The sequence below is a fragment of the Penicillium angulare genome, assembly GCF_028827245.1.
Source record: "Penicillium angulare strain IBT 27051 chromosome Unknown utg000004l_segment0_segment0, whole genome shotgun sequence".
Taxonomy (NCBI): domain Eukaryota; kingdom Fungi; phylum Ascomycota; class Eurotiomycetes; order Eurotiales; family Aspergillaceae; genus Penicillium; species Penicillium angulare.
The window spans coordinates 2,705,669-2,733,644 of NW_026623163.1; the positions used below are offsets into that span (position 1 = coordinate 2,705,669).

The window sequence follows — 27,976 nt, forward strand, 5'->3', positions numbered from 1 at the left end:
ATATTAGAACTTACAGCATGTCGACTACTAGCTAGTACTATTAGTAGTACTCCCAGTTATATCCATCATTGGCACAACAGCCACCATGCACATATGACTTCAGGATTCCAAAGATGCTCGGATGGATTGGGGTTAACTCTGAAAGTTTTGTATGCCGAAATTCCTGAAATTGATGACCTTGCGGTAGAATAAATAATAAAATATTTTGAATGATTGTCACTGCCAGTATTTGAAGATACGGAGGTATTTGGACTCTGGACTAGTTAATCAGTGCCATGATGACATTATGGGGCAATATCCATGGATGGTCCCGAGGTCGTTGTGTCTACAGCATTGGACCCAATGAAGGCGCAATAACAAATCAACAGCTGCATTTAATTCAATTCATCTTATCGCCACGTCTAGCCCGTAGGCCTGACCCATGATGCGCTATTATAGCCGAATCAAGATTTGTTTGTGGCAACAAACAACCCCATGATCTTGGACAAACGCAATCCATGGAAAAGCCGCAACCAAATCATTAATGAACCAAACCAGCAAGCTTCCCTTCCTAACAATGACTGGTTTAACCAATATACATTATTTTCGAGAAAGAAAGCGAATGTGGCATCGAATTCTCACCCAATGGCAAATGCGGAGAAGGTGGTTCTAGTCGTCGTCATTATCGTATCATCCCGCCACCAAATCCAACAACCCCAGAAAGAGGTTCGATATATAAATGTAGAAGAATTATGACTCGCTAGACGACCTACTAATTCCTACAATATAACAAAATCATCGTCTTTGGAAAATTGATCGACAGGTACGTATAATCTACTATGATCGCATAATGGATCTGTTCGAGCCTGGAATTCACAGAGTGCAACGATACAGTGGCACAGCGTGGAGAAGACTCGGACAGGTTTAAAGAACATATGGCTAATGATAATCTGGCATTGTTGTCTGCAGATAACAATATCTCCATAATCATGCCAGTGTCCAAACAAGAAAGCCGCTTCAACGACAGTGCTGATCAGCAGCGCCGTCTGTTCAATAATACTCAAAACCAAGATTCGACACGCACACAGACTGCCTCTGCCAGTTCAACCCAGCAGAAACCACAGAAGAAGGAGCAGAACTTGGGTCCTAGTCAGTTGCTAGCCGAGCACATGGATGCCACGGGCAATCCCGTTCCCGACACCCCTACGAAGCGCCCCAAGGACGAGGACTATGATGTTTTCCAAGCTATGAATGCGGAAACTGAAGATTTTGATTAAGGACGAAATATTTTTTTTGAAGTTCATGTATCTAAAAGAAGTACCACCAGACTGTGCACAGTGCGGTATAATGAAACAAAAATATAAGCATTGGACAGAGATATGAGTAGTATCCATATCTATACCTGTTAGAATCATAAATCATTTGCGCTCTTGAACTTATGAGCATAAATAAAAAATTGGATAACAAACATTATCAAAGTTGTGTTGCAAGTAAGTAGTATATAGTATGTAGATCTCAGTATAGTTCAGCTTGTTCAGTTGGGCATAGTGGGTGGCCATTGCTATGGCAACCAAGCCTATGCCACGCCTCTACACCGTCCTTGTATTCGCAAGCACTTGTTAGCTTTGGCCATTTCAATCTTCATCACCTTTCACTACTATTTTGTTCTTTTGTTTTATCTATTCATCAATTTAATTTACCATTTTCATCTGATTCTTTCGTTGGTGCATTGCATTCCGCAGCATGCCCGTCTCCTAAAAACCCGCGACACTTTGTTTACATCCTGAACTCGACTTCCCCGCAAAAGGGACATGAACCATTGAATCTCCGACAAGGAAACAACACGCAACAGTACCGACCCCCCTTTCACTCTTTTCTTTCTCTCTTGAATATTTCATTTGTCACTCAATCTTAACACGCCCCCTTTACCCTTTCTTTTTTGTTTTTCACCCATTTTCATTGCATGTACAATCATCTTAACGAGCGACGACGCGACGCCGTCAACACTTGTGTTCAGTTGTTGAGAAAATACAGCAGGGAAATGGCTTTAGATCCACGCTTCTACCACCACATCAGCCAAGGTGGACCTGGCTCGATCTCATCCGCCACTTCGTCCGAATCGTCGGCCCTCACTGGGATCACTACGCCGAGCGTGATCTCAACCTCCGCCTCCGCCGCAACGCTACGATCAACCGCCTCCAGTCCTTCCCTCCGTGCCCGAGAAGGCGTTGCTGTACCAGCTGGGTATCAAGATGGAATGGCTAGTCCTTCACCAGGAGGAAATGTGCGCGTCGTCGTGCGTGTTAGGAAATTTCTCCCTCGAGGTACGTGTCCAGCCACAGGGAGGGCGAAAGCGCGCCTAGGATGAAAGAGACAAGCGGACGCAGGTTCTGATAATATATCGCAGAAATTCAACGACAGGCAGAATGTCTCATCTCGATGGATCCCCACACGCAAATGACTCGCCTGATTGCACCTAAGCCCAGTCTAGACGATCGCGACAAGCCGAAATTCCAAGCGCGGGGCAAAATCCTGGAGGATAAATCTTTTACCTTCGATAATTCTTTCTGGTCGCACGACGAAGAAGACGAGCACTTTGCGCAACAAGAGGATGTCTATAATTGTCTAGGTGAAGAGTTCCTGGATCATAATTTTGAGGGATACCACACATGTATCTTTGCATATGGCCAGACAGGCTCTGGCAAAAGTTATACTATGATGGGTACACCCGAACAGCCAGGATTGATCCCTCGAACGTGCGAGGACTTATTCCAACGTATTGAGGACTCGCCATCTCCCAACATCAGCTATAACGTTCGAGTGTCTTACTTCGAAGTCTATAATGAGCACGTACGCGACCTTTTGGTACCACGGACAGATCCACCGCATTATCTCCGCATCCGAGAGTCTCCATCTGAAGGGCCATATGTTAAAGACTTGACGGAAGTCACGGCAAGAAATTATGCGGAATTAATGAAATTTATGCGGAAGGGTGACATGTCGCGCACAACCGCGAGTACTAAAATGAATGATACCTCATCGCGATCACATGCGGTCTTCACTATTACGCTGAAACAGATTCATCATGACCTTTCAACGGACGAGACAACAGAACGTACTGCGCGTATTCGATTGGTCGATCTTGCAGGCTCTGAGCGTGCTAAGTCTACTGAAGCGACGGGTCAACGTCTTCGTGAAGGTTCTAATATCAATAAATCACTCACAACACTCGGACGAGTTATTGCAGCTCTTGCAGAGCCCAAGAAGATCCGTGGAGGTAGAAAAGGCAAGGAACTTGTTCCTTACCGCGACTCAATTCTTACGTGGCTATTAAAGGATAGTCTGGGTGGAAATTCGAAAACAGCGATGATCGCCTGTATCGCACCGGCCGACTACGAAGAAACACTTTCCACGCTCCGGTATGCGGATCAGGCCAAGCATATCCGTACCCGTGCTCGAGTGAACCAAGATCATGTATCTGCAGCCGAACGTGACGCGCAGATTGCAGAAATGACGGAAACAATCCGAAATCTACAGCTTAGTGTCAGTCAAGCGACGGAGAACCAGCGCGCCACTCAAATGCAAGATGAGAAGCTTGATGAGTATCAGCAGAAGGTAGAGAAGATGCAGCGTCTTATGGAGGAGACGAAAATGGTTGGCGATTGCAAGATTCGCCAGTTACAAACCGAGAACGAGGCATTGCGCATGCACCTGAAATTAGCCCTCGAAAGCCTCAAGAATCCCATCCCGCCAGTCACCTTAGAGAAACGTCAGCCTAGCTTGGCTTCATTGTCGGAAGCAACGCTACCGCCGCATGAGGACCCCATATCGAGAGAAGGCTCCCCTGTCATACCATCCGACTCCGAGCCGGACCTCTGGGAAGATGAGGAAGACGATGATGATACAGTAACCTGGGATGAGAATGAAAGTGAGGCGCATCACATGCAATCCCATATGGAAGATCTCCTTGGTGATCTCAGCATGTTCAAACGAAAGTTAGCCTCTGACCACGAACGCTGGCAACGTAAAGAACAATCAATGGCTCATAAACGACGGGCATTGGGAAATATCGCTGGAAACACCCGCTAGAATTGATCAGTTATGAATTTTATTTTTGGAGTACATATGTGGCGTTGGGTGGTACAGTGTTTCTACTTGTTTGGTCGGGCTGGAGCCACGCTTTGGGTGGAGACTTGGTCTGACTAGACCCCAACCAGGTCCAGGCTTGATTTTTCTTTTCTTTATTTCCTCTTCTGTTTCTTCTACTTCTTGTCTATTACTACTCTAGCGAGAGACTTCTGAAATGAATAACGAGAAACCTGACATAATGCTTGTTTCAACATTGAAAAAGATCAATAACTGGCTATCATTCTCATATGTTTAACACCTTTTCTGCATGAACAAGAGCAACTTGGAAATACCGCATTGAGATTCCAGCTAATTCATCCCTTCATTAATTGATTTATTGTTTTAGTGTATTCATACTTATAATAAGATAAATATATAACCTCTTTCAACTAATAGTAGTACAGAATATCGCAGGCGCGTGGGGGTTAACCGCCATGTATAACCGCCTCCCGAGGTCCTTGGGTATCAATCTGGCTGGTGATAATCTATGCCTTGTTAATCTAGTTGAAGTGAACCTAAACTTGAATCAAGCCGACCTCGGCTCTACTAATTAATCCCTAATTATCAGAAAAAAATACTCTATATAGTGAAGGTATAGAAGGTATAGTCCATGCGCGTGCGGAGATTAGGGCTGCGCCGGTCCGTGGGCCGCTTATGGCATCATTTCTTTTCCGTGACTCAACTCTCCCTCCCCACCAAGCAATTCAAGGTCCAACAAAACGCCCCTCACACCTTGAGATTGAGTCATCCAAGATGACTGAACCGATGGACTCGGCTCCCACTTCCTCTGCGCAGGCTGGTGCGCCCGCCCAACCCCCATCCCAACCTGCGACCGAGAACCCCCCTTCGCAGCAAAATCTCCCGATCCGCGATGCAAAGAGCGCAAAAGACAAGGGCCCCGCACAGCCAGACAAACAACCAGCGAAGGGCAAAGATGCCCCCGCACCAGCTGCCGGAACTGAATCTGGTGCTGCCGCAGGTGGTGACAAGCCCCTCAGCCCCGCCGAGCTGAAAAAGAAGGCCAAGGCGGACAAAGCTGCTCGACGCGCAAAGGAAAAAATTGAAAAAGATGGCGGAGCTGGTGCTGCGGGCGGTCCAGCTTCTGGAGCCGGTCAGGCTCGTCCCCCAGCTACCCCGAGGAAAGACGTTGCCCCTGGTAGCGCTGCGCAGAAGGGATCAAAGACGCCACTGCTGCGCCGGGGATCTCACGGCGGCGGCAGCGCAGCTGTCGAGCAGAAGAAAAAGAAGGAAGATAAGAGCGTCGCTGTATTCGGTCATCTGTATGGCCAGCAGCGTAGGACTACTGTTGCTGGTGCCGGCAAAGAAGTGCACCCTGCGGTGCTGGCGCTGGGTCTGCAGCTGAGGGACTATGTGGTTTGTGGCAGCAGTGCACGATGCGTTGCTACTATGCTTGCCTTCAAGCGAGTGAGTTCATTTCTATCTGCTCTATATTTCATTTTAATGGCTATGCTAATTTGGATTTCCTCTCAAGGTCGTCGAATCCTACACTACACCTTTGGGTACTTCGCTCCCTCGCCACCTGACAACACATCTTTCGCATCAGATTACCTATCTCTCGACATGCCGGCCACTCTCTATCAGTCAAGGAAACGCCATTCGTGCCTTGAAGCTGGCTATTGCCGATATCGACCCCTCCACGCCCGAGTCAGCCGCCAAGACCACATTGTGCGAATTCATTGATAGCTTCATCCGCGAAAAAATCACAGTTGCGGATCAGGTAATCGCAGAAAGTGCGGCTCAGAAGATTCAGGATGGCGATGTTATTGTAACTTTTGCGGGTAGCTCAATCGTGAAGCAGACACTTCTGGCAGCACACAATGATGGGAAGCAATTCCGGGTATCGATCATCGATTCACGTCCTCTGTTTGAAGGAAAGAACCTCGCTCGCGCCCTCGCCAATGCCGGTCTGGATGTACAATACTCACTGGTGCATGGTATAAGCCACGCAATTAAGGACGCTACTAAGGTTTTCCTGGGTGCCCACGCCATGACCAGTAACGGTCGCCTATACTCCCGCGTCGGTACCGCCTTGGTAGCTATGTCTGCCAAGGAACGTGCCGGTGGCGTCGAAGTTCCCGTTATCGTATGCTGCGAGACAGTCAAGTTTACCGATCGTGTCGCACTGGACAGTATTGTCGTCAATGAAATTGCCGATGCCGACGAGCTTGTCTCGGCCAATACCGCGCAGCAGGTTACTGGTCTTCCCGACCCGGCAGCATTCACTGCTCCCCCTGTTGACCCCAAGAAGGGCAAAGGTGGGAAGTCTGCCTCCAACGCCCCTACTCCCGACCCCGTTTCGTCTGAACGTGTTCCCTCTCCTTCACCCCTCGCCAGCTGGAAGGACACCCATAACCTCCAGCTCCTCAACTTGATGTATGACGCTACTCCGGCCGAGTATGTGGATATGGTAATTACTGAATTGGGCAGCTTGCCTCCCAGTGCCGTGCCCATTGTCCACCGGATGAGCACGAATATGTGAGATACGACTAAATGTTTATTCCTTTATGCCCTGTGACCATACCACAAAAAGTTAAGAAGAGCCTTGACTACTTTTCATCACGGCCTTTTATATTTCTTTGACGATCATCTTTCGGAGAGCATGGACGAACCGATGTGGAATCTTATTATTATATTGGCTCAGCCAGGTTTCCCTTTTTACGTCTCTTTTTTTTCTACTGGACTTCGGATTTTTAGAACTGAATATGAACGACTTGAATATGTCTTGAATCTAGAACATATACCAGACGATAACTGGTAGTTTCGCGACGGCTTCCTCTCAGTCCGCCAAGATTTTAGATGTCGATATAAGAATAGTAAGATGCATAGATAAAATCTCTCATTGAACCAAAATCAATTCGATCACGGATTCCTGACCTGACTCCAGGGCTTCTATGTATGACGCGAGAATTGCTTATCGCGCTTATCAGGTGCGGGCGGTGTAGCGCATCTAAACATTGGCATTGCAACAGCTTCGAGCTGAATCTCCAAATTTAATCCCTTGAAAAGCTAAGATCGATTCTGAATTTCTCCCGCCAAAAAATACAAAACTTTCAATTAGGCACTCACTACAAAATACAACTGTCCACTCAATATGGTAAATACTCCAATAACCAGGCCACCACCCTCTATTAACCATCATAACAGAGTAAAGACTCCTCCGCAACACATCTGCACATGCACCACCCCCGCCTAGCAGACCTCTTCGAAGAATTCACCCGCCCACACACATCAACAGCTTCATCAACCTCAAATCAACAATTCACACCGCAAGCCCAATCCACAAACCCCGGAGCAGCATACGGCTCCTCATCCCCCTCCACAATCCCCTCTTTCCTCCCAATAGAAGACATCTACGTCCAGCCACAGTACCAGCCTCCAAACCCGGAAGATGAAGACGACGTCGTGCCAGATCAACATGCTGCATTTGGTATCACGCGGGCAATGGAGCGGCGGAGAGATCCTGTCTGGCGCGATCTGGGCCTCGAAGCTCTAGTTAATGGGCAGGGTCATGGCGGGAGTGCAGTGACTGCTAATGCGGGCGCTGGAGGTGGTTCCGGGGGCACTACGGCTGGGGGATCGGGGCCTGGAGCTACGTTGAGAGGCACTGGTGGGGGTGCAGCGGCTGTTGCGTCGGCGGCTGTTCGAGTCAGGAATACAGGGAGGAAAATGGGTGGGAGGAGAGTTGTTTGTTTGCGGTGATTGAGTATGAGATTTTGGATTCAGTTGCATTTTTTGGAGTTTAGGGCTGGTTAGGGATGGGAGGGATTTCGATGGGGATGACTGAATCTTCGACTTTTTGTTTTTCTCATGGATTCATTGCAGTACATTGATATTTGTTTATTCTGGATTATCATCATTGAATTCGGAGTTTTGGGCAGGTTTTCTGTCCTATGTGTACCCACGAACGCCTTTTAACGCCGAGCATAAAATTAATGCGAGATGATTGTACAAATTCTGGTATAACTTAGATTCGGGTAATGTCCACGCGGGCACGTTCATAAAGCTTGTGGTCCAGTTGTTTCTGTTCGCGTTCCTCGTCAGTAACTGTTCGTGGATGAACTCCGAGCTGGGCGTAAGTGCCAGGCCCACGGCGCTTGGACAAGGTGCCTGGGTTGATAACGAGCACACTGTCTACGACCTGTAGTTATGATAATGGTTAGCACGAATGAATCTATCGAAGATCTGACAAAATTGAATCAACGTACCTTGACAAAAGGCGGAAGCATGCTAGGAACAATGAGGATATCTGGTCGAACATTCCACCACTCGCCTAGTTTCATATAGGGCAAATCTAGCGTGGCACCTGTAGCTAGGCGATCCAATCCTGTCTTTGGCAGACTGGAACGAGGCGTTGAGGGGAAAAGAGGGAAGAAATGACGTTGTTCGACGAGGTATTTGGGAAGTCGGGTAAGTAATTGGCCCTCAGCCAGCTTTCCATGCAAGACTTCCTCGCGACGGAGTTCCGAAAGTACATCTTGTGAGCACATACCGACAACAATCTCGTTGAAGGACAGGGTCACGGGGTTGGAGACCATGCGAACTTGTTTTGGCAAGCCCAGATCCTTTTTAAGCAATTGCTCCTGTGGCCAGGAGACATGACGGCTCAAGGCGTCACGTACCGATGGTACGCAAACAATTGTGATGCTTGGCACTGCAGCGACTAATCGAGCCAGCGGTGTTGAGATAAGGTGTCGGAATAGTGTATTCAAGGTGGCAGTGTCAGGATCGAGGCCTTTGATATCGGGCAAGTCGAAGTCTCCAGATGCGAGTAGTGGGTGCTCGATATCCAAAAACGGGCCAAGTAGAACCAAACTGTCTGCATAGCTGTTTGTAGCTTTCTGACATATCTCCTGGAAGGGTTCAAAGTCCAGGTTGTCGTCAGCCGTGAAAGGTCCTGCCGCCACCATAACGTTCAAGGGCAGATCACCTGCGCTTTCTAAACGTTCATTTATATTATCGAGGGCAACCGCCGAGGATGCTGCCGGGGGTAACAGAGGAACAGGAAGAATTTCCTTGACAGTGAAGTATTCGCCAGACGGGTTGATTCCTCGAAGTGCCACGATTTGACCAGGAAAGAAATTCAATCCCGGAATTGAATCGACCTTCAAAGGCACTCGTCTGCCAGCGCCCATTCGGCGCGAAGTCTCCAGGACAAGAGAGGCAGGGTTAAGTTTTCCCTCTAGAGCATCAGAGGCGATTCGGCCAACGGCGATAATCTCATTAGTACTTTGCGTAGCTGCACTTCCAAATGTGAGATCGTGGGACTCATAATGCTTCTGGAAAATGTTTGTGAACTCGTCGATGCGATCATCGAGAATCTCAGATGCTTCGGAGAGCTTCATTCCCATTGGTTTATAGCCGAATTTCTTGAGATCTGTATTGGCTGTGGGCTGAATGCGTGCTTCGGAAAATGGGGCCATCGGAGTTGCTGGCTGGGACAGATGCGAATTAAGTGTCTCGACCGTTTGACCTGCATTGGCCCTGTCCGCAAATGAAACGGGCCTGCGAAATGTGTTAGTCCATGCAATCGTTGTATATCGGTATAGATATGTGATGACAGTCGGGTGTCACTTACGGGCCTCCAGGTGTGCTGTTTGCAAGTTTGCTCGGCGTCTTCGCGCCATTTGGAGTCCCAATCTTGTTCATCCGTCCGACTTTGGGCGTAGCGGGAGATGTAAATTCGGCCTTGCGCTTTGCTGAGCCGTTTACTCCGTTCATAGGCCGTGAGTTCGATGCGTTCGGTGTTAAGTCGTCGAGCCTATACGACATCAGTTATTGCTATGAGCTCAATCGGGACTCATATGTTCCATACATCCCAAAAACATCAGCGCCTGCCGCGGCGCGCGGGGTTGCTGTCGCTGCGGCTCTCTTTTCATGTTGTCTGCCAACCTTGCCTCGACTCTCACGTTCGAGAGCCTCCTGTACATCTTGCTTAAATCCACGAACAGTATCCATAGTCAATTTGACCTCCTCCCCCATCTTCATGCTGTATGATTCCCATTTGTAGAAAAGCTCTTCCGCGGTCATCGAATGGACCCGCAAGATGGACTGGAGCTCCGTGAGGACATCTTTGGGTAAGCCTTCGGGGAAAGTTGCTGCGAAGAGCTCATTGAGCTCAGCCACTGTATCCATTGTAGCTTGGTGTGTGAAATGGTCCGTCGTTCACTTTGTAAAGCCGCAAGTGATCGTGAGTTCAATTGCGACGCGAAGACGCGTGAACGTGTGGCTGACATAATCACGCGCGCATCAGGTAAAATTAATTGAATTTCAACATTGAGATCAAAGTGGGCCTGGGCGATCTTCGGACTTCTGTCCAAATACCCCCGATCGCAATTGAGTTGTGTCCTCCTTGCATCCACTCTATTCTGTCAACTAGGCGATTTAATTGTGAACGTCATGACAGCTAACGATACCCCTGATGTTGTGGCAGCTGTCCCTTCAACGGCCAATGGTGAGGTGAAGCCGGAAGATGACTTTCCGCTCTCCGCTGCCGATGGTGTGATCAAGAAGCCATTCGCTAGACCGGTTGATAGTGTCAAAGTTGAGAAGCCCGCGGAGCTTACGGAAGACCAACAAACCAAATATGAGGCAGTCCTTAAGACCGTATCCGAGTGGACTACCGTCCCAAACACCTCCGAGAAGAACGCCCCGACAGACCCGATCACCGATGATGAGCGCATGTGGTTGACCCGCGAATGTATCCTGCGTTATCTCCGTGCGACCAAGTGGAACGTATCTGAGGCTGAAACTCGACTTCTGGGTACACTCACCTGGCGCCGTGAATATGGCATGGAGAAGCTCACACCGGACTACATTTCCATTGAGAACGAGACTGGCAAACAAGTCATTCTGGGCTATGATGTCCACGGTCACCCATGCCTATACCTTCGCCCCTCTAAGCAGAACACCGAGAAGAGTGACCGACAGATTCACCATCTGGTCTTCATGCTTGAACGACTTATTGATCTCATGGGCCCTGATCAGGAGAAACTAGCCCTCCTTGTTAACTTTGGTGAATCTAAGTCTGGCCAGAACGCTTCTATTGGCCAGGCTAAGCAAACTGTGAGCATCTTGCAAAACCATTACCCAGAGCGACTGGGTCGTGCCTTGGTCGTTAATTGTAAGTTGAATGCGATTAAAGCCGATGATATTTTCTACTTAATTGACTAATTCTTAAACCTCTATAGCACCTTTCTATATTTGGGGATTCTTCAAGATCCTCACTCCGTTCATTGACCCTCTGACCCGCGAGAAGCTCAAGTTTAACGAGGATCTTCGCCAGCATGTTCCTCCATCCCAGCTGATGAAGACTGTTGGTGGCGACGTCGAATTTGAATATGACCATTCTGTCTACTGGCCCGCCCTGAACAAGTTGGCTGCGCAAAAGCGTGAACAGAAGCACCAACGCTGGGTTGAGGGCGGCAAGAAGGTTGGCGAGTCCGAAAACTTCCTGAAAGGCGAGGGCGTGTCGAGCCAGTAGTGGCTAGGAAAGTATTAAGGGGGAAATTCTAAAACAAAAACCCCCCATCAGTGCCCGCTTCCCTTTTACTGTGACAAGCGCTCTTCTTGCTTCATTATCCCTTTGCCATTTGACATCATTCCCCCTTTAGCATTTCGGGTCTCTTTGTATATGCCCATATTTTTTGGATTTGCGGAAGCGATCAGTTCCCACTTGTTGATAGATATCTCCATTGAATTTGCAGAAAAGTACAGAATAAATACAGCTTTATTGAAACCGATAATATCAAATATTTCGTTCGCATAAGTCAGCTGCCTCTAGTCTAGTTCCTTGTCGTCAGAAGCGCCATTCACAGATCCCTAGCAATGTCTTTTTAATTATTAGGAGGTGCCTCGAGACGCATCCGAACTGGGACCCCATTTTTATCAAAAGTTGCTGTGGCCTACGGAGAACGGAGGAGAGATATGGAGCGGCCCGGGAAAGATGAAGCTCTAATGTAGAGAGAAAAGGCAGCGACATGGAGCCAGGTCTGTCACCCCTAGACATCACTGGCTCATTTTGAGAAAGCTGCGAGGGTTACAATGACTACCATTTATTATAGACATGATTTTTTTAGATTGCGATTGGGTGGAGATTGTAATTTAGCACTGGAGTTCAAGATCGAAGATCTCAGGCTCATTTCAAGGTTTGAAATAGATTTGGCTGCAGCTAAACATTGAAACCTTATTGCGTCCAAAATATCTACAAGTACAATTGATTCAACTTGATGTTGGTACATACGATGATCCAATATACATGTATCATGATATCAGTCACCATCAGCCAGTGGACATCATTCCAAAGTTTTAGCAGTATTAGTACAGGCCAAATACTACATCCACAGTTTTACTACTTTCCCTAAAATAATTAAAGCAACTTCTAATCTTGGAATCTAAGCCAAACGTCACCACAAAAGGAATATCGTGATAATCCCAGCGCGCCGTTGAAGTGGGTCCATACGAACTTGGAAGACAAAGAAAGCACAGCAACTCCCTTCCTGAACAGGGAGGCTAAAATAAACGTTCGGCGCCGCAATCTCGGCGCTGATGCCAACCTCCCCAAATCAAGCCGTGATAATCCAGTTGATAGTGGAGTCAATCCAACATGAAACACGCGGTGGACCGTTAGGATATTATGGTTCATGAAGCACGGCCCTAGCACAGAACCGGGTTGAGTCTGAGCTGAGGTGGGCGTAATGGGTCATTTAACGGCACCAGATCCGTAGTGGAGTATTGGCCAGCTCTGGATTGATGCTGTGATGGTGTTATGGATAATTTTAGTCACATAGCTTTGGCATAATTTTATTGTGAATGCGTGGATGTACATAGTATATTTGAGGGGGTTGGAGTTGGAACGGGTAGGGGTGGTTGGAGAGCGGAGTACTGCCTATAGCAGGTTGGATGAGATGACATGTAACTGCCGCTGCGTGTCCAGGTGGTCTTTCAGGGTCTCAAGTGCCGAGATGAGACTCGATTACGTGGCTATGTACATAGTAGCTCGTAAGAAATTGGACATATATGGAGTACGGAGGATTATGTCCCGGAATGTGTTGTTTCTTAACCAGGTGGCAGCGGATACAGGAACGATCAGCGATGATCGATGATCCTTCATATCCGACGAGCACGAGACGTGATGGGTCCCCCATGCAGCGCGCTAGTTGTACATATAAGAAGTTGTGTAACTAATGTACGATGGAGAGCTGATCAGCCTCATTACGTTTCATAGAGGAGAGTAGACAGAATACACTACGGAATGTACTGATTAATTTGGTTGCACGTTCATCCCAGGGGCTTGTGCGGGCCGGGGTGTACGGGTAGTTGTTGAACTGTGTCGATCGGAGGCGGATGGCGCACGAACTCATTTTAAATATCTGAATATTTGGAAGGTTGAACATGACGCTGCTGAACGCCTGATTTTGACCGTAGTTTTGAGTCTTGGTCGGTGAAGCTGGGGAGATGAGCACCTGCATATCTCAAAATTGGGATGAACCTTGGGACATTGAACCTCGGTACAACTTGGAGATGGAGGATATAGATCAGATCCTTGAGATCTAGGGGGAAGAGGATAGTGTATATACCACGAACAGTCGGTTGTAAAGAACAGATACAGTACAAATTCCAGAGCGCATGTATTACCCTTGAGGTTCGCAGTGTGGAACCGGGATACTGGCGAAATGACCAGATTGGTGATTCTGGCCCGTCTCCATCCGCGTCCACTTCAAATGTTAAGGATCGACAGCACGGAAACCCACACCTAGCTTGGTCTGCGAGATGAGAGGTGGATTGGGAGAGAAGGCGTAAATAATCATGGATGAACCTTGGAAGGGAAAAATAGTACAGTAATAGTACTTCAAGTTCGTATTGTAGACATCAAAGTAGCGGACGTATGTTACTTCTACTAGTAAATACTCCGTTAATAGTCCGGAATGGAAGTATTCTCCTGAGACCAGCTCCTGAGAATGGACAATTCCATGCGATAGCGGATGAGTTCGACATTCCCGTTGATAACCTAAAGAATAACCTGAAACGAACGGCCTGAGTCCAGGTGCTATTAGGGGTCGATGCGGAGAAAGGTCGCTCTATTTCCCAGTATCCGATAGGGTTACGGAAAACGTGGCGCAACCCGTCAAGAAGGATCGCAAGTGCAAATGTCAGACGGGTTGGCATCTGCATTTCATACTGTTTAAGTCCTTTATTGTGGTTCATTGGCTGTGTAATTGTTCCGAGTGTATACCTGGTTCCAAGGTTCTATTGTATTATAAGGGGGTTACCATGGAACAACGCGGGTCTGGCCGTGTCAATGGTGTTGGCTCTGATTAGTACCTGAAGTAGTTATCTGGTCTCATCCACTGTACTGAGCTAATCAGAGTTGAATATTATTATATTTTAATATTAAGATTTTCCCCCTGAATTATCCGTACACCCGTACTGTACACATACTACTGTAGAACCACCCCTCGCTTGGGCTCAAAGAGACCCAGACTCCACCTTTCAACAGCCAAAACCTCCTTCATCTTAATCGGAGCTAAACCAGGTATAGCCTAGGGAGTGCACGGTCTAGGATTCTCCAGAATGTTTTGGGTTTGGTCGCTGGGCGATTTTAGGTGGTCTTTTTTTACACTTTGTATCTATTTGCTTTCTTTGCCCCCTTGTTGTCATTGTTGATATATTGAAACCCTAGGGGATAAGTTGTTAACAGTCATATTTTATCCTACACTTTTATCAGGTGAGTTCTATCATTGATGGGGGATTTCTAGGTTTTAATCGAAGCTTATGATATTCTTTGATCATATTTAATTTTTTTATTTTCCCCCGATTTTGATTTTCCTTAATTTTCCCTTTTTTCTTTCTTTTCTTTTTTTTTTTTTTTTTTCTACCCGAAAGATTCATAAAAGCAAAATAACCCAAAGTCAACTTAAAAGGGGCTTACCGAAAAACCACTAACAACTTTCTCCTCCCTCCGCATTTCCAGTCCCGAACTCTTTCCTCATGACCTTCTGTTAATTCTCCCCTTGATTCTCTTCCTTATTCTGTTCCACCTGGCGTGGTTTTGATAAGGGTGAAGAGATGACGGTCTCACCGCCAGCTTCGCCGGGCCCTGCCCCGCGACCCATCAGTGCCATGATGCGCACTCCACGCAGTAGCAGTCGCATGAGCATGAGCAGTAAACAAGGTGGAAGTCGAGCTTCTGATGAAGATGGAAAGACCGCCGTCAAAGTTGGTATGTGGAACCCCTTTGAATTGGATCCGGGGCCGGGGAGCTAGAAAATGCGCGCGCGTGCAATCACATTTACCTACCCCAGGTCGCCAGCATTCCAACCCCCCCCCCGGAATGATTCTGGATTAGAATCCAATCGAAAATGATCTGTGAATCTCAACTGACATCTGACATCAATTAGCTGTTCGTGTGCGACCGCCATTAAAACCAACGGACCCCGGCTACGAATTGATTCCTCAGCGATTCCAACGTTCCATGGTCCATGTCACAACCCCAACAAGCTTAGCCGTGGATGTCCCTCAGGGGCGCAAACTGTTTGTTTTCGATCGCGTCTTCCCCGAGACGGTCGACCAGGATGGAGTATGGGAATACTTAAGCGACAGCGTCAACTCCTTTCTCCAGGGGTACAATGTATCTATTCTGGCCTATGGTCAGTCTGGTGCTGGAAAGTCCTATACGATGGGCACATCAGGCCCAAATGAGCAGGGCCATGATCAAGCAATGGGTGAGTTCTTGGATTTAGGGAGAGCTTCAATAGTTACACAAGCACTAATCGCAGGCGCATTTTAGGTATTATTCCCCGTGCAGCACAACTCTTGTTCGACTCGCTGGATGGGCCAGCTAAGCACAACCGAAATGGCTCCAGCTCGACCGGCCTGCGAACACCTCAGCGATATTCGATGAGCTCAGCTTCAAGCTTTGGGAAATTGCCCAACTTTGAGAAGACGTGGCAATTGAAGGCCACCTACGTCGAGGTAGATCATCGCATAGGAACAGACGAGTTGGAATCAAAAATATGCTAACGTGAAATCTTCCTTTAGATCTACAACGAGCACCTCCGCGATTTGCTGCTGCCCGATTCGACAGCCACCACCGACCGGAGTACAGTATCCATCCGCGAAGACGCCAAGGGACGCATTCTTCTCACTGGCCTGCATCAGGTCAACATCAACAGCTTCGATGATCTGATTGGAGCTTTGAACTTTGGTTCTGCCATTCGTCAGACCGATTCCACCGCAATCAACGCCAAGTCGTCCCGATCGCACGCAGTCTTCAGCTTAAACCTTGTCCAGCGAAAGGCCTCCCCTGCTGCACCCACCTCGCCTCAAGAAAAGCGCCTTTCTATGCCTGTTGACAGCTTCTCCAACGGCGAGTCTGTGACCGTGGATAGTAAGCTTCATTTTGTTGATTTGGCGGGTAGCGAACGGTTGAAGAATACCGGAGCCTCTGGTGAGCGTGCCAAGGAAGGTATCTCCATCAATGCTGGTCTCGCCGCCCTGGGCAAGGTTATCTCCCAGCTATCCTCTCGCCAATCCGGCTCTCACGTGTCTTATCGGGACTCAAAACTCACCCGACTCCTACAAGATTCATTAGGTGGAAACGCTATCACCTACATGATTGCTTGTGTCACTCCCGCAGAGTTCCACTTGAGCGAGACACTTAACACTGTCCAGTACGCCCAGCGCGCGCGAGCAATTCAGAGCAAGCCCCGTATTCAGCACGTCGCGGATGATAGTGATAAGCAAGCCCTGATCGATCGCCTAAAGGCCGAGGTGGCTTTCCTTCGCCAGCAGATTCGCAACTCAGAGGGTCCGGATCGTCGCGAAGCAGTATCTACCGAGCGCAGCGAGCGCAAGAATGAGCGAGAGATCCAACTTCAGAATCAACTTCTCGATGTCCAGGAGAGCTACAACGCTCTGAGCCAGCGCCACACCAAGCTGATTTCGACTTTGGCTAGCGATTCCGAGACCGGCAATGGAGAGACGGACCAGGCGACTGCGGACCTTGGAAATGACTCCATTGAACGGATGCAGCGCTCGCGATCATTCGCCGAATCTGTTGAGCAAGTCGTTCTCGAGTACGAGAAGACTATACAGAGTCTGGAAGCTTCTCTTTCTGATACCCGCTCTTCCCTGGCTAGCTCTGAAAGCACTCTCCTGGAGCGTGAAACCAAGTGTACTTACGTCGAAACAGTCAACGCTCAACTTCAGTCTCGCGTCCAGAAACTTTTGGATAGGGAGGTCAGCAACGAGACCTATCTGCATGAATTGGAATCTAAGCTGGATGGGGCTTCTACTGGAGAAGAGAAGCATGCTGCAATCGTGGCCGAGCTGCGCAAGGAGCTTAGCCGTGCCCGTGAAAATGAGGGAAGCTGCGAAGAATATATCTCTACCTTGGAGGACCGCCTTGCTGAGTCTGATCAGGACATGGAGTTGATGCAGCGGGAAGTTATTCGACTGGAGCATGTTATCCACCGTCAGCGGGGACTGGGAACGTTGGATAACCTCCTTCATGACCTGGATAACCGACACAACCTTCCCGATGAATTTGCAGGTGCCAACGGCAATGCTAATATCCACAGCGTACCTGTTAAATTCTCCCACAAGCATACTCCATCTTTGGATGTTTTGAACGAAGCTGCAGAAACAGCTATTCCCGAATCCGATGAAGACCTTGTCGAGCCGATTCCCGAGGAAGAGGAGGTTGTACCCCAGATAGAGGAAACCTCCGCGACATCTAGTGATGACCTTCAAGTTCTGGAGACCGCTACCAGCCGCCTTGAAGCTCGACGCTCCGAGGCCCTCCGCGAGGAGCCTATTCACAGCCCTGCTCAATCCAAGTTCGTTGCTGACAAACTGGAGACTGTTACGCAGGAGCTTTTTGATCTGCGTATCAACCATGAGACTACATTGAGCGACTACGAGAGCCTTGAGTCTAAATACGAAGAGGTCTTGAAAGCCCTCAATGAGCTTCGCCAGGACAAGGCTGATGAAGCCCGGCATCCTGCCCCATCCACTCAGAACGCGGCTTCGCGTCCTGTGTCTTTTTTAGAGAATGGAGACGCTCTGACCTCGAAACGTGGAGCACAACATTCATTCTCGCAATCGCTGTCTTCGGAATTGTCCTCGGCAGGTGGCTCGCCTGCTTTGCGCGAGTCTTCTGAAACCTCTAAATTAGAGACTGATTCAATGGCCTCGACAACTGTTACCTCCACTGCTACTACAGTTCAGCAGGAGAACGAGGAGGTTGAGGAGATGCGCAAAATCCTTGCTGAGCACAAGTCGGGTGCTGATCTGATGACTCAGAAGTACACCGAGTTGCAGACAGAGCACGAGGAGATGCTGACGCTCGTTGATAAGCTGAAGGCCGAGGCCGAGGCTCAGCGCACCAAGTCCAGCTCCCCCACCACTCCCGGATTCAAAATGATTCGCCGAATGACTAGCCAAAACCTTCTGTCTGGTGTCGACCGTGCCCATCGTTCGCTTACTGCACTGCGAACTCTTGCCAATGAAGAGTTCGCCGAGAAGCCCGACACCTTCCTGAGTTTTGAGACTCATCTCGATGCTACTATGCACGAACTTGCTACTCGCATGGAGCGTCTCCAGTCTCTTGAGGCAGAGAACCAGAGCGTGAAGAGGGAGATGGAAATGAAGGCCACTATTATCTCTGGTCTCACTCGTGAACGATCCAGCTTATCGGGCGCTTCATCCGTCGACATGGCTCTTGTCAACCAGCTTCGTGACCAGGTCGTCAACCAAGAGATTCAGATCAACGAACTTCGCGAAGCTCACGAAGTCCGTGAGAAGCAGCTTCTCAGTGAGATTGAAACTCTCAATGCTCTGCTGAAGAGCCAGGAGGTTGCTACCAAGGCTTTGGACGCTGGCGCCGAAGTGCAAGACAAGAAGATTGACGTCTTGGAGGGTGAACTGACTGAGTGGAAGGGCAAGCACCAGACTGCTCTTCAGTCCCTAAAGTCCTCTGAGAAGCAACTCTCTACTACACTGGCTGAGCTCGAGGGTGCATTGGCTTCTGTTGAGGCTATGCGCACCGCTGCTTCTTCTACTGACGGCAGTGTCGACCGCGAGGCACACGCACAGGAACTCGAAAGTGAGCGGGCCAAGCAGCAAGAGCTTGTGAATGGCTTAAACAAGGAGATCGACAGTCACAAGGCGACTATGGCCACCCAATTGGAGACCATTGCTGCCTTGGAGAAGTCGCAACAAGAGCAGCTGGCCGCACAGCAAACTGACTCAGATGTGGCCGCTGGCTCGGCTGATGCCAATGCCGCTAAAATGACCGAGCTTGAGCAGCAAATTGCGTCACACAAAGCTGCCATCGACTCTCACAAGTTGGATCTGGTCTCGCTTCAAGAAACACACACACGAGAGTTGGATGAGTTGGAGGAACGCGCCAAGTCCGCTGCTCAGGCTGAGCACGAGTCTAAGCTTTCCGAGAAGGATGCTCACTATGATCAGTCCATGGCGGCCCTGCAGAAGGACATTGCAGAGTCCCGTGATGAACTTGTCAAGCTGCTCAGCGCTGTTTCTGGCTTGCTGAACTCTGATGTCACAGCTGCGACTCTGTCAGACCAGATCGAGGATATCCTCGCCCAAAAGCAGCACTTCTCTGACAAGTATTCTGAGCTGATGGACACCAACGAGGATCTCCGCAAGCAGCTCGATAACAGCAGTTCTAACAGCGCCGAGTTCGAGGAACTCACAAAGAAGAGTACCGTACAGGATGCCAAGGTTAACGAGCTGGCTCTCTTGGTTGCTACACTGGAGGATGCTCTTCTTCAAAAGGATGAGCAGGTCAAGAAGAAGGAGGCTCTTGTCGAGGAGATTGAGCTTGAGAAGCAAAAGAGCGTTCGCTTGGTCGAGGAGCTCGAGGAGCAAATTACCAACAGCTTTGACCAACACCACAATCGTCTGTCGGTAATCCAGCAGGAGCGTGACCAGGCTCTCGAAGACGCCAAGGCTCGAATTGTCGTCCTTGAGGGCGACATCGAGACCTATCAAATGCGCATTGAGCAGCTTGACCTTCAGCTCAAGAACAGTGGAACCCAAGACGGCTCCCATGACCGCAGCAGCTCGATGACCTCTAACCTTCGCAAGAGCTCATCCGCAGCCTCTCTTCCCTCCCCCCCCACCCGCCATTCCCCTTCCTCCTCTCCCAACCATCGCCTCCAATGGCAGCGTTTCTCCTCCCAGCTCTCGCCATGCTAGTAAGGAGTTGGTCAATGCCCAGCTTGTCGAAGACCAGGAAGCTCGCATCCGTACTATCGAGAAGCACTTGTATGCCGAGAAACAGCTGACTGCTACTCTCGAAGAGGCACTGGGTGACCTCGAGGCCCAGAGCAGCAAGGTCAAGACCGACTGCGAAGGCTGGAAGAAGAAGGCCTGGGGTCTGGAAGATGAACTATCTACCCTCCGCAAGGAGCGCAACTCTGCCCGTCTTTCTCTGCAAGCCGTAGAGGAAGAGCGAAGTGCCCGCAAGGAAGCCGAAGCTGCCCGAGCTCAGCTGGAGGAACGAATGAACGCCCTGAACAAGAAAAAGAAGAAGAGCACCCTGAACTGCTTCTAAAAGCTCGGTGGCCATCTCTATCTTCTTCGAATTGTTATTTAAAACCCGCCATCTCAAAAGCGTGTTGTGTTATGCCCGTCTCTACCGTTTTTGATGTACAATTTCCCGATTTCCCGTCTTTGATCTTCACGTTGATTCTTTCTCACTTGTCTCATACCCCCCTTTTACTTTCTTGTCTTCTCTTCTTTTTTCCATCTCTTTCTCCCGATACACCCTGCACCTACATCCAACAAATCCCTGTATTATGACACGCAGCCTTATTTTTCTCGTCGACTTATCGATACCTCTTGTTTTTGTCCTATAGCCAAACTGCCCTTCGTGCACATGCGATTCGATTACTTCACATACTCCGGTTGTTTATTGTTCAAATGAACATGAACAACCCTTTTTTACTTATGACCGGTAGATTCTTTGCTCAACCATGCTGGAAATCTTCATTGTACATTGCTGTTTTCTGCTGTGGGAATTTTCTAGACTGACTGGTGCAAACCGTTGTTTATGCGGGGGCTTTCTGTGGTTCGATATTTGTTTTATCTTGCTAGTTTCTCATGATATTTAATTCATTATGAAGAATTAGGAATTATCTCTGAATTATCTTCTTCATTGACAGTATTTGAATGATGCGTAGGCTAGACAAAAAGTTCATATCACTATCTATGAGTATGCACACCCACAAACTTGAAGCCACTCAAATAACCAGCTTAGGAAGAAGGCCTCAGTTTACCGCCACCAGTAAGAGAAACAGTCTTCTTCTTCAACCAGTTATTCTGAGCATGAGACGGATTATAGTAAATGCTATGTCCCCGAGACTTGATGTTCTTCAGACTCGAGTCCGAATTCGTAAAAGACTGAACATGCACATCCGAAGTCAAAGACCAAGAAGACGTCTCATCAATAGAAACAGAAAAGCTAGCAGATCCACTAGATTCACCAAGCTTGAACGACCCAGTCCATGAGGAATAATCCTTCAAATCCCAAGTAACAGAGCTCCCATTATAAGCAACAACATTCCCTTCAAGTGTAGACTGAGAAACAGTAGCAACAACCTCCGCAGGCTTGATAGCCGAATTCTGCTCAGAACCAGCAAAATAATCAAAAGCCTGCGTCACTTGGGAACTGTTCGCAATCAACAAAATACCAGACTTAGTATTAATCTCAGACGAGATGATCTCGGCTGTCGCGATAATATTTCCAAACCACAGACCAGCCATGTCTTCACCTGTGGTTGTGAGAACGGTATCCTCGAGACTAATAGATGCACCACTTCCCCGTGTCGAGGAACTGAAGAGAACAGTACCCGCCAACAAACCACAAGTTAACTCCGAGTTCTTGAATGAAGTGAGTTGATCCCCATCACTAAAGACACAGGGTGCCTGTTCGGTCTTTCCAACGACATTGGTGAGGTAAGACTTTCCGAGCGTATAGATAATCGCACTTCCGATTCCAGCAGTATGAGCCACCGCATCGGTAACATTGATATAACCACCGGGATTATCGCCAGAGAAAGAAGAACAACGGTTTCCACCAGAGTAATGACGGACATTATTCGCGACAATGGTACCATTTCCAGCAGCGTAGAGACCATGGGCCGTAGGACCAGAAGAATAAAGATCGACATCATCGACATAAACGACTGTATCAGTGCCGTAGGCAAAAACATTCGCTGCGCCATTGTGTGTAGTAATATTGCTATGCGAGATATAGGCGGTAGATTGATTCGCAATATTCACAGCGGCGTTCACACCGAAGAAACTAGCCTGGTTAAGCCAGGTGCCGTATCCTTCCTTGATAACGGTTGAATATTCAATCGTGACCTCTGCGCCATCAGTACCGACAACAACACTGGTATCGTTTTTGTCGACGGAAACGGTGGTATGGGAAATGCTTCCTTTCTTGTCGTAGAAGTATTCTGGGCCTGTGATGTCGTAGATTAGATCCATTGGACCGCCGTTGTCGGTGGTGTAATCGACCATTATGGCGTTGTCGGATACGTCAGCTGTTAGGTCGGCATAGTTGCTTGGGTCGGCGATGGTTACTGATCCTCTTGCAAGGGAGGCTGAGGTTGCAGCGAGAAGGAGGACAGAGAGGACCGCCATTTTTGCGAGATGTGTGTGTTCTGTGAGCTGGATGCTTCAGTTGGACTTTTGCTTTGGCTGTTAGTCATGATTTTAGGGTGAGGTTATTATTAAGACTATTTATGTGCTTCAGGTCCTCGTGGTGGTCCACTCTCTATATTCAACCGAGGGATATGAGGTTGCGTAGACGAAGCCGAAGTGGCCATTCTCGAGTATGTTGTTTGAAGGAAAGGATGTATCCGAATAACAGGCATTTACCCCACAAAACAAAGTGGTCCCGATGAGAAGTAAAATGAGGGGAAGCTCCAAGCTAAAACGAATGTAGGGGTTTAAGTGGAGTTCATATAAATGCTCCTATGCAATTTGATTACTCAGAGAAAAAGTTAATTGACAGTATGTTTTGATTTTCGCCAAGTCCTATACGAGTGAAGCTAGTAGGAGTATAGCTAGATGGACGCGCGGCCATTACGGCATTAGATTTATGGTATGGTGCATTTGTTTACTTGCTGTAGCTTGCGTATACTGTGGGGCTTGGTTATACATTGTGGTAGAAATGACGCCCTTTTTACCATGAATGTTTGCACTATTAATGGGTGTGGAAGTTTGGGCTGAGCATGTATGAGACATCAATACGACTTTCTTTCGGAACTCCCATATACTCCTGGAACCCCACTCTTCTGCATGATCACCAAAGTCCAGTAAATTTAAGCGACAGAAAATATTGGCAAGTCTTTAGGTTGACCCACAAAAGTGGAATTTGATAAAGCTTGCCTAGAAACTCCACTATTTAGGTTTCATGTTCTAACGGTGGACCATAACGTACTGCAAAAACAAGTTCCCAACTCATTTAGTTATCTTCTTGAATCGATGAAATCAGTTAAATATTCGTTTGTTGACGAGTAATATCATCTTGATATAGGTTATTCAGTCTCGTGTTGAACAAGCACACCTTTGATTTTGTGGTAATCTAAATACTAGATCGCGAGCCAGATACATGCATCTCATGACATTCAAAGGGAAAGAATAAAATGACTGACGATGAGCATGCCCGAATACATGCAAAGTTCTCAAACTGATAGAGTTGAAATCCATACTTCTCACCAATCGTAGTTTCTCATCACTTAGTAACCCTTTTCTCGTAGCTCAAATCATGATTTCCTCGGCGGATGCTCGATCCAGACTTCTTTTGACCGACCACATTAGCCTTGGAATCACCCGATAGGCTCCAGGTGCTACTAGCATCAAGGTATACATTGGCAGTGCCAGAGCTCTTATCAGGATTTAGAGCGCCAGTCCAGTGCGAGTTCTTCAAATGAAGAGATACACCACTATCATCATCCAAGTACACATCTCCCTCCACAGTGACATCGGTCAAGAAAATAGTAGCATTTGCAGAGTTGCTTCCAGATTGTCCAAACTCATTATCTGCGGAGATATTGGCCAGCAATTTGGATTTGATGCTCAGCTCGACATCAGTCAGATAAACATAGGCTTGAAGGTTGGCAGCAAAGATCAAGGGATACGTTCCGTTCGTTTCCTCAACCAACCACCGGTAACATAGGCATATACAGTGCTATCAAGCGAGGAGGAGCTGGAGGCTGTGCTGACAATCTGAAACACGCCGTGCATCTGGGATCCAGACTTGATAGATGGGTTATTGAATGTAAACGAATTTGATCCATCAACACATGCCACTGGTGCAATGTCTGAAACGCCCCGAAGATCGGTCGTGGTGATATTTCCAGTAGAGTAGACCAAAGCCGAGAGAGAGCCGTATGTGTACACATCGCAATTCTCAACTACGATAAGACCACCGCCTCGATCTGTAGCGATGGCACTTCCTTTGCCTCCGTAGGTTTTTATTATGAGATTCTTTCCGTATATATCACCTCCAGCAGTGTATATACCATGAGATCCATCTCCCTCGGCATGAACACACACATTATCAAGATATGCAACAGAGTCATCTTCGTAAGTGTGGAGCCCATTGGCACTTAGACCACTAGTGATGATCTTGCTGTCCTTGATATAAGTTGTGCCATTTGTTTCAACTCCAACGGCTGCATTGAGGTCTGTGAAGGAGCTAGACTCGCTCTCCGTCGTGTCTCCGGTCTTTTCGATCACACTGTCAATAACATAGGCAGTGCCTGTCTCTTTCACGATGATTACATTTTCGTCCGTTCCAGTTGCTGAGGGTGTGGTACTGGCAAAGGTAGTGGTCTTAGCACTGACGTAGTATGCCGCTGTTGTGCGAAGAGCAGTAGATGAAGACGATGCAGCCTGTGGAGCGGCGTTTACCGGGGCGAAAATATTCAAGAGCGTTGCGGTAAGAGCTAGGCTCCCTTTGAGAAAGTGCACCGCGGAGACCATGATAGATGTTGGGAGGGTCATGGTAGCGATAAAAATCCTTAAAAACTGAGCTCGAGTCACTGAGAACTTCTTATAATGATGATCTTCACAGTGGGCATTGCTCAGACCGGGCTGTACTTATACATTTGATGCCCGCAGAAGGTCATGTAGACGTGAAATGTCTTTCTCTGTCATTGGACCCATAAAGTCGGAATATTGGTCCTTCATTGCCCTCAGTATTCCGAGTCGTCGCCGAGTCGTCGCCGAGTCGTCGCCGAGTCGTCGCGAAGTTCAAGCTTCCGTGGATATCAGCGACGAATAGGATCCTGCGAGGAATCTGGGCTAGGTTATTATATGAATAACCTAGTAGATGTCCACATCGGAATTACCACGGGCGTCTGGTATAGGATTATTAGTGAGAAGGGGCTTTGGGCAGACATTTTTACACCTGATCAGCTCCCCCCCAATACCCTGGAGTTGTATGTATGAATAGTATGTATGAATAGTATGTATGAATATTCATGCATCCCGGGTCATGACCTCATGGTAGTGTGGGGTATAGTACGAGTGCGTAGGTGGATACACGGCGGGAGAGTGGGACCAGAAACTGTTACAAAACTCCAACCTTCTCGAAGCTGACGAATCGAAAGCATGTTGGTATGCATGGTCCTTCTTTCTTCTGGTACTAACGAGGAGAATGGAAATTAAGACCAACATCACTCATAAATCTTGACTTCAACTCGACAGTGTCATATCCCTAGTAGATAATTTGAATTTCTATCCAAGTGGTGATTGTCATATCGTCACTGATACAATCGGTCTATCTGATATGAAGCTGCGATATGGGCTTTGTGTCACGTAGCCTCGCCTTTCTTAGCCATCACTCTCCGATATTTGCGATCTGTTGCAAAGCCCCGAGATTGTCCGAAGGTCGGAAGTGAGAGTTCACCTATTTTGCCTACCATACCGGGGCTTCCTACCCGAATATAACAAAGTTAGAAGATCTTTATTTTCATATTAATTTTATACAGTTTTGAATCTCTGTGACAACGATCTACTCAAGAAAAGTCGAATTACAAATCGTATCTGATCAATGAATGGATGGGAATGCCTCAACTTTCGTAAATCCAAGAAGATGGATAGCCCGAGATGATGAAAATCGCTAATACTGATAATGTAAAAGGCAACTTCGATTGCTATTCATCCCGCAGTCAAATTTCAAGTTATAGATCCTCATTTGTTCCTACATGCACCAACTCGGCTCCACTGAAATCTATCCAGAATTGGCTTTCGGCTCCACCTGGAAATATCTAGCTAATTTAGAACTGACATCTTAAACCACCTAAAGAAGTCTAGCTTTCACATTTATAGGCTAGCCAGATCTGACGTTTGAAAGTGGGGGTAATTCATGGAACTCAATAGTTTGCCCAGGTAAATAGTTGCTATAAGTCTATACCGATGCCTGTCAGCGTTTGAAGTCATCCACAGGTGGAGGTTTACCCTACACAAAGAACCACAAATATAAGGAGTAAAATGCCCGTGCAAAGAGTCTAAGTATATAATCAGCCCGGGCGCTTACGACAAGGAACCGTGCACAAAACGACATTTGTGCTAATAATAGATGTTGCCAACTCCTGAGCAAGGGCCACTGAAAGGGACTAGGATACCAATAGAGGCCAAGTCATTCAATACAATATGAGGATTTTGACACGCTGTCAGTGTCTGCCCGATACACTCGATTCCCAGTGAATTCGGGGCTGACCTGGGTTCAAGGGGCATTCCCAATACCAACACAGCCACGCGCGTAGAACGTGTCCCTCTTTGGATATAAAGATCTACGTGGAACGATTCGAGCCTAGAGTTTAATATATATGTAGCTAGAGTGTTCAAAAGGTGAGGGAAGTGATATGACTGATTAAGGTGGGAGGGAATGAGAAGCGCCGTATACTAGCAGGAGTCATGCCAACAACTAGTATGATTGTGCCCTTCGAATTGCCCTATAGCACTCGTGATCTCGACTCCTTTCCGCGAGATCATGCTTTGTTGCACCTTATTACCCCAAGGCCCTTCGGGTCGCGAAATGGCTGGACTTTTTGCAGCATGGGACTGGTGAGATACCTGGTCGAAAATGTAAAGATGGACGTGAATATCGTGTGCAAGATGGGGACATATGGCAATCCACTGGGTGCCATAGCTAAATTGAACATTACCATCCACGCCTTTTTCAACAAGGTCTTTCACCACATCCAAGTGCCCTTCCCCGGCAGCAGTAGCAAATGCATTACCTGCGATGTTATCACCATATGGCAAATTCACATCTGCCTTCCCCACCTACACAAGATATTTCACAATTTTCCTATTCCCCCGGTCTGCGGCGGGGAGAGGTCTCGCCAAAGTGCCCTTGGTAAAGCCGCGACTTCTGGAAAGCTAGATATTGTAAAATATCTTGTGGAAGAGGCAGGGGCAGATTTGTACTTCCTACTGGTTTGGGACAGGGCCAATAGTACTCCTCACATGGGACGGCGATACCGAGGGGAAGTCATGGAGTACATACGTGAAGATCTACGTAGAAACCCCCCTGTGAGCACCTACTAGTAGTGGTTTGGGTCTATTTGACAAGTCAATGAATATTTTTTGAGGTTACCTTATAATCATCCGGGTTCATGTCGGATTGCATGTTTAAATGTAGTTATTGTGGTGTATAGGAAACCCGGATTTGATTGCGTTGTAGGTGCGACGATTCCCACAGCCTTGCATTCGCACCTTTAACCCCTTTGTCCTACAATCTTTCCCCAATGGAGACAAGTCTAAAGATTTGGGGCCAAAATGTGGAACCAGTCTGTTT

At 47.8% G+C, this 27,976-nt stretch overlaps 9 protein-coding genes across 9 annotated transcripts; 6 read left to right on the forward strand and 3 right to left on the reverse strand.

Annotated features, from left to right (window-relative positions):
- Positions 1-968: 968 nt before the first annotated feature.
- N7478_004953 (uncharacterized protein) lies at positions 969-1,256 on the forward strand (the record flags this gene model as incomplete). Its single annotated transcript, XM_056921167.1, has 1 exon — positions 969-1,256. One exon carries the CDS (start codon positions 969-971, stop codon positions 1,254-1,256), a length of 288 nt encoding a protein of 95 aa, XP_056779204.1.
- A 764-nt stretch (positions 1,257-2,020) lies between these two features.
- Positions 2,021-4,068, forward strand: N7478_004954 (kinesin-3 family protein uncB; the record flags this gene model as incomplete). The annotated part of the gene is made up of 2 exons (XM_056921168.1): positions 2,021-2,303; positions 2,387-4,068. 2 exons carry the CDS (start codon positions 2,021-2,023, stop codon positions 4,066-4,068), a joined length of 1,965 nt encoding a protein of 654 aa, XP_056779205.1.
- A 792-nt stretch (positions 4,069-4,860) lies between these two features.
- N7478_004955 (translation initiation factor eIF2B subunit delta) lies at positions 4,861-6,607 on the forward strand (the record flags this gene model as incomplete). Its single annotated transcript, XM_056921169.1, has 2 exons — positions 4,861-5,532; positions 5,600-6,607. 2 exons carry the CDS (start codon positions 4,861-4,863, stop codon positions 6,605-6,607), a joined length of 1,680 nt encoding a protein of 559 aa, XP_056779206.1.
- Positions 6,608-7,302: 695 nt separating this feature from the next.
- Positions 7,303-7,827, forward strand: N7478_004956 (uncharacterized protein; the record flags this gene model as incomplete). Its single annotated transcript, XM_056921170.1, has 1 exon — positions 7,303-7,827. One exon carries the CDS (start codon positions 7,303-7,305, stop codon positions 7,825-7,827), a length of 525 nt encoding a protein of 174 aa, XP_056779207.1.
- Positions 7,828-8,092: 265 nt separating this feature from the next.
- N7478_004957 (DNA-directed DNA polymerase alpha subunit POL12) lies at positions 8,093-10,260 on the reverse strand (the record flags this gene model as incomplete). The annotated part of the gene is made up of 4 exons (XM_056921171.1): positions 8,093-8,266; positions 8,334-9,630; positions 9,704-9,886; positions 9,941-10,260. 4 exons carry the CDS (start codon positions 10,258-10,260, stop codon positions 8,093-8,095), a joined length of 1,974 nt encoding a protein of 657 aa, XP_056779208.1.
- Positions 10,261-10,524: 264 nt separating this feature from the next.
- Positions 10,525-11,608, forward strand: N7478_004958 (CRAL/TRIO domain protein; the record flags this gene model as incomplete). Its single annotated transcript, XM_056921172.1, has 2 exons — positions 10,525-11,248; positions 11,316-11,608. 2 exons carry the CDS (start codon positions 10,525-10,527, stop codon positions 11,606-11,608), a joined length of 1,017 nt encoding a protein of 338 aa, XP_056779209.1.
- Positions 11,609-15,192: 3,584 nt separating this feature from the next.
- On the forward strand, positions 15,193-20,707 carry N7478_004959 (uncharacterized protein; the record flags this gene model as incomplete). The annotated part of the gene is made up of 5 exons (XM_056921173.1): positions 15,193-15,346; positions 15,525-15,848; positions 15,914-16,098; positions 16,165-20,179; positions 20,241-20,707. 5 exons carry the CDS (start codon positions 15,193-15,195, stop codon positions 20,705-20,707), a joined length of 5,145 nt encoding a protein of 1,714 aa, XP_056779210.1.
- A 701-nt stretch (positions 20,708-21,408) lies between these two features.
- On the reverse strand, positions 21,409-22,803 carry N7478_004960 (uncharacterized protein; the record flags this gene model as incomplete). Its single annotated transcript, XM_056921174.1, has 1 exon — positions 21,409-22,803. One exon carries the CDS (start codon positions 22,801-22,803, stop codon positions 21,409-21,411), a length of 1,395 nt encoding a protein of 464 aa, XP_056779211.1.
- Positions 22,804-24,294: 1,491 nt separating this feature from the next.
- N7478_004961 (uncharacterized protein) lies at positions 24,295-25,173 on the reverse strand (the record flags this gene model as incomplete). Its single annotated transcript, XM_056921175.1, has 1 exon — positions 24,295-25,173. One exon carries the CDS (start codon positions 25,171-25,173, stop codon positions 24,295-24,297), a length of 879 nt encoding a protein of 292 aa, XP_056779212.1.
- Positions 25,174-27,976: the final 2,803 nt, after the last annotated feature.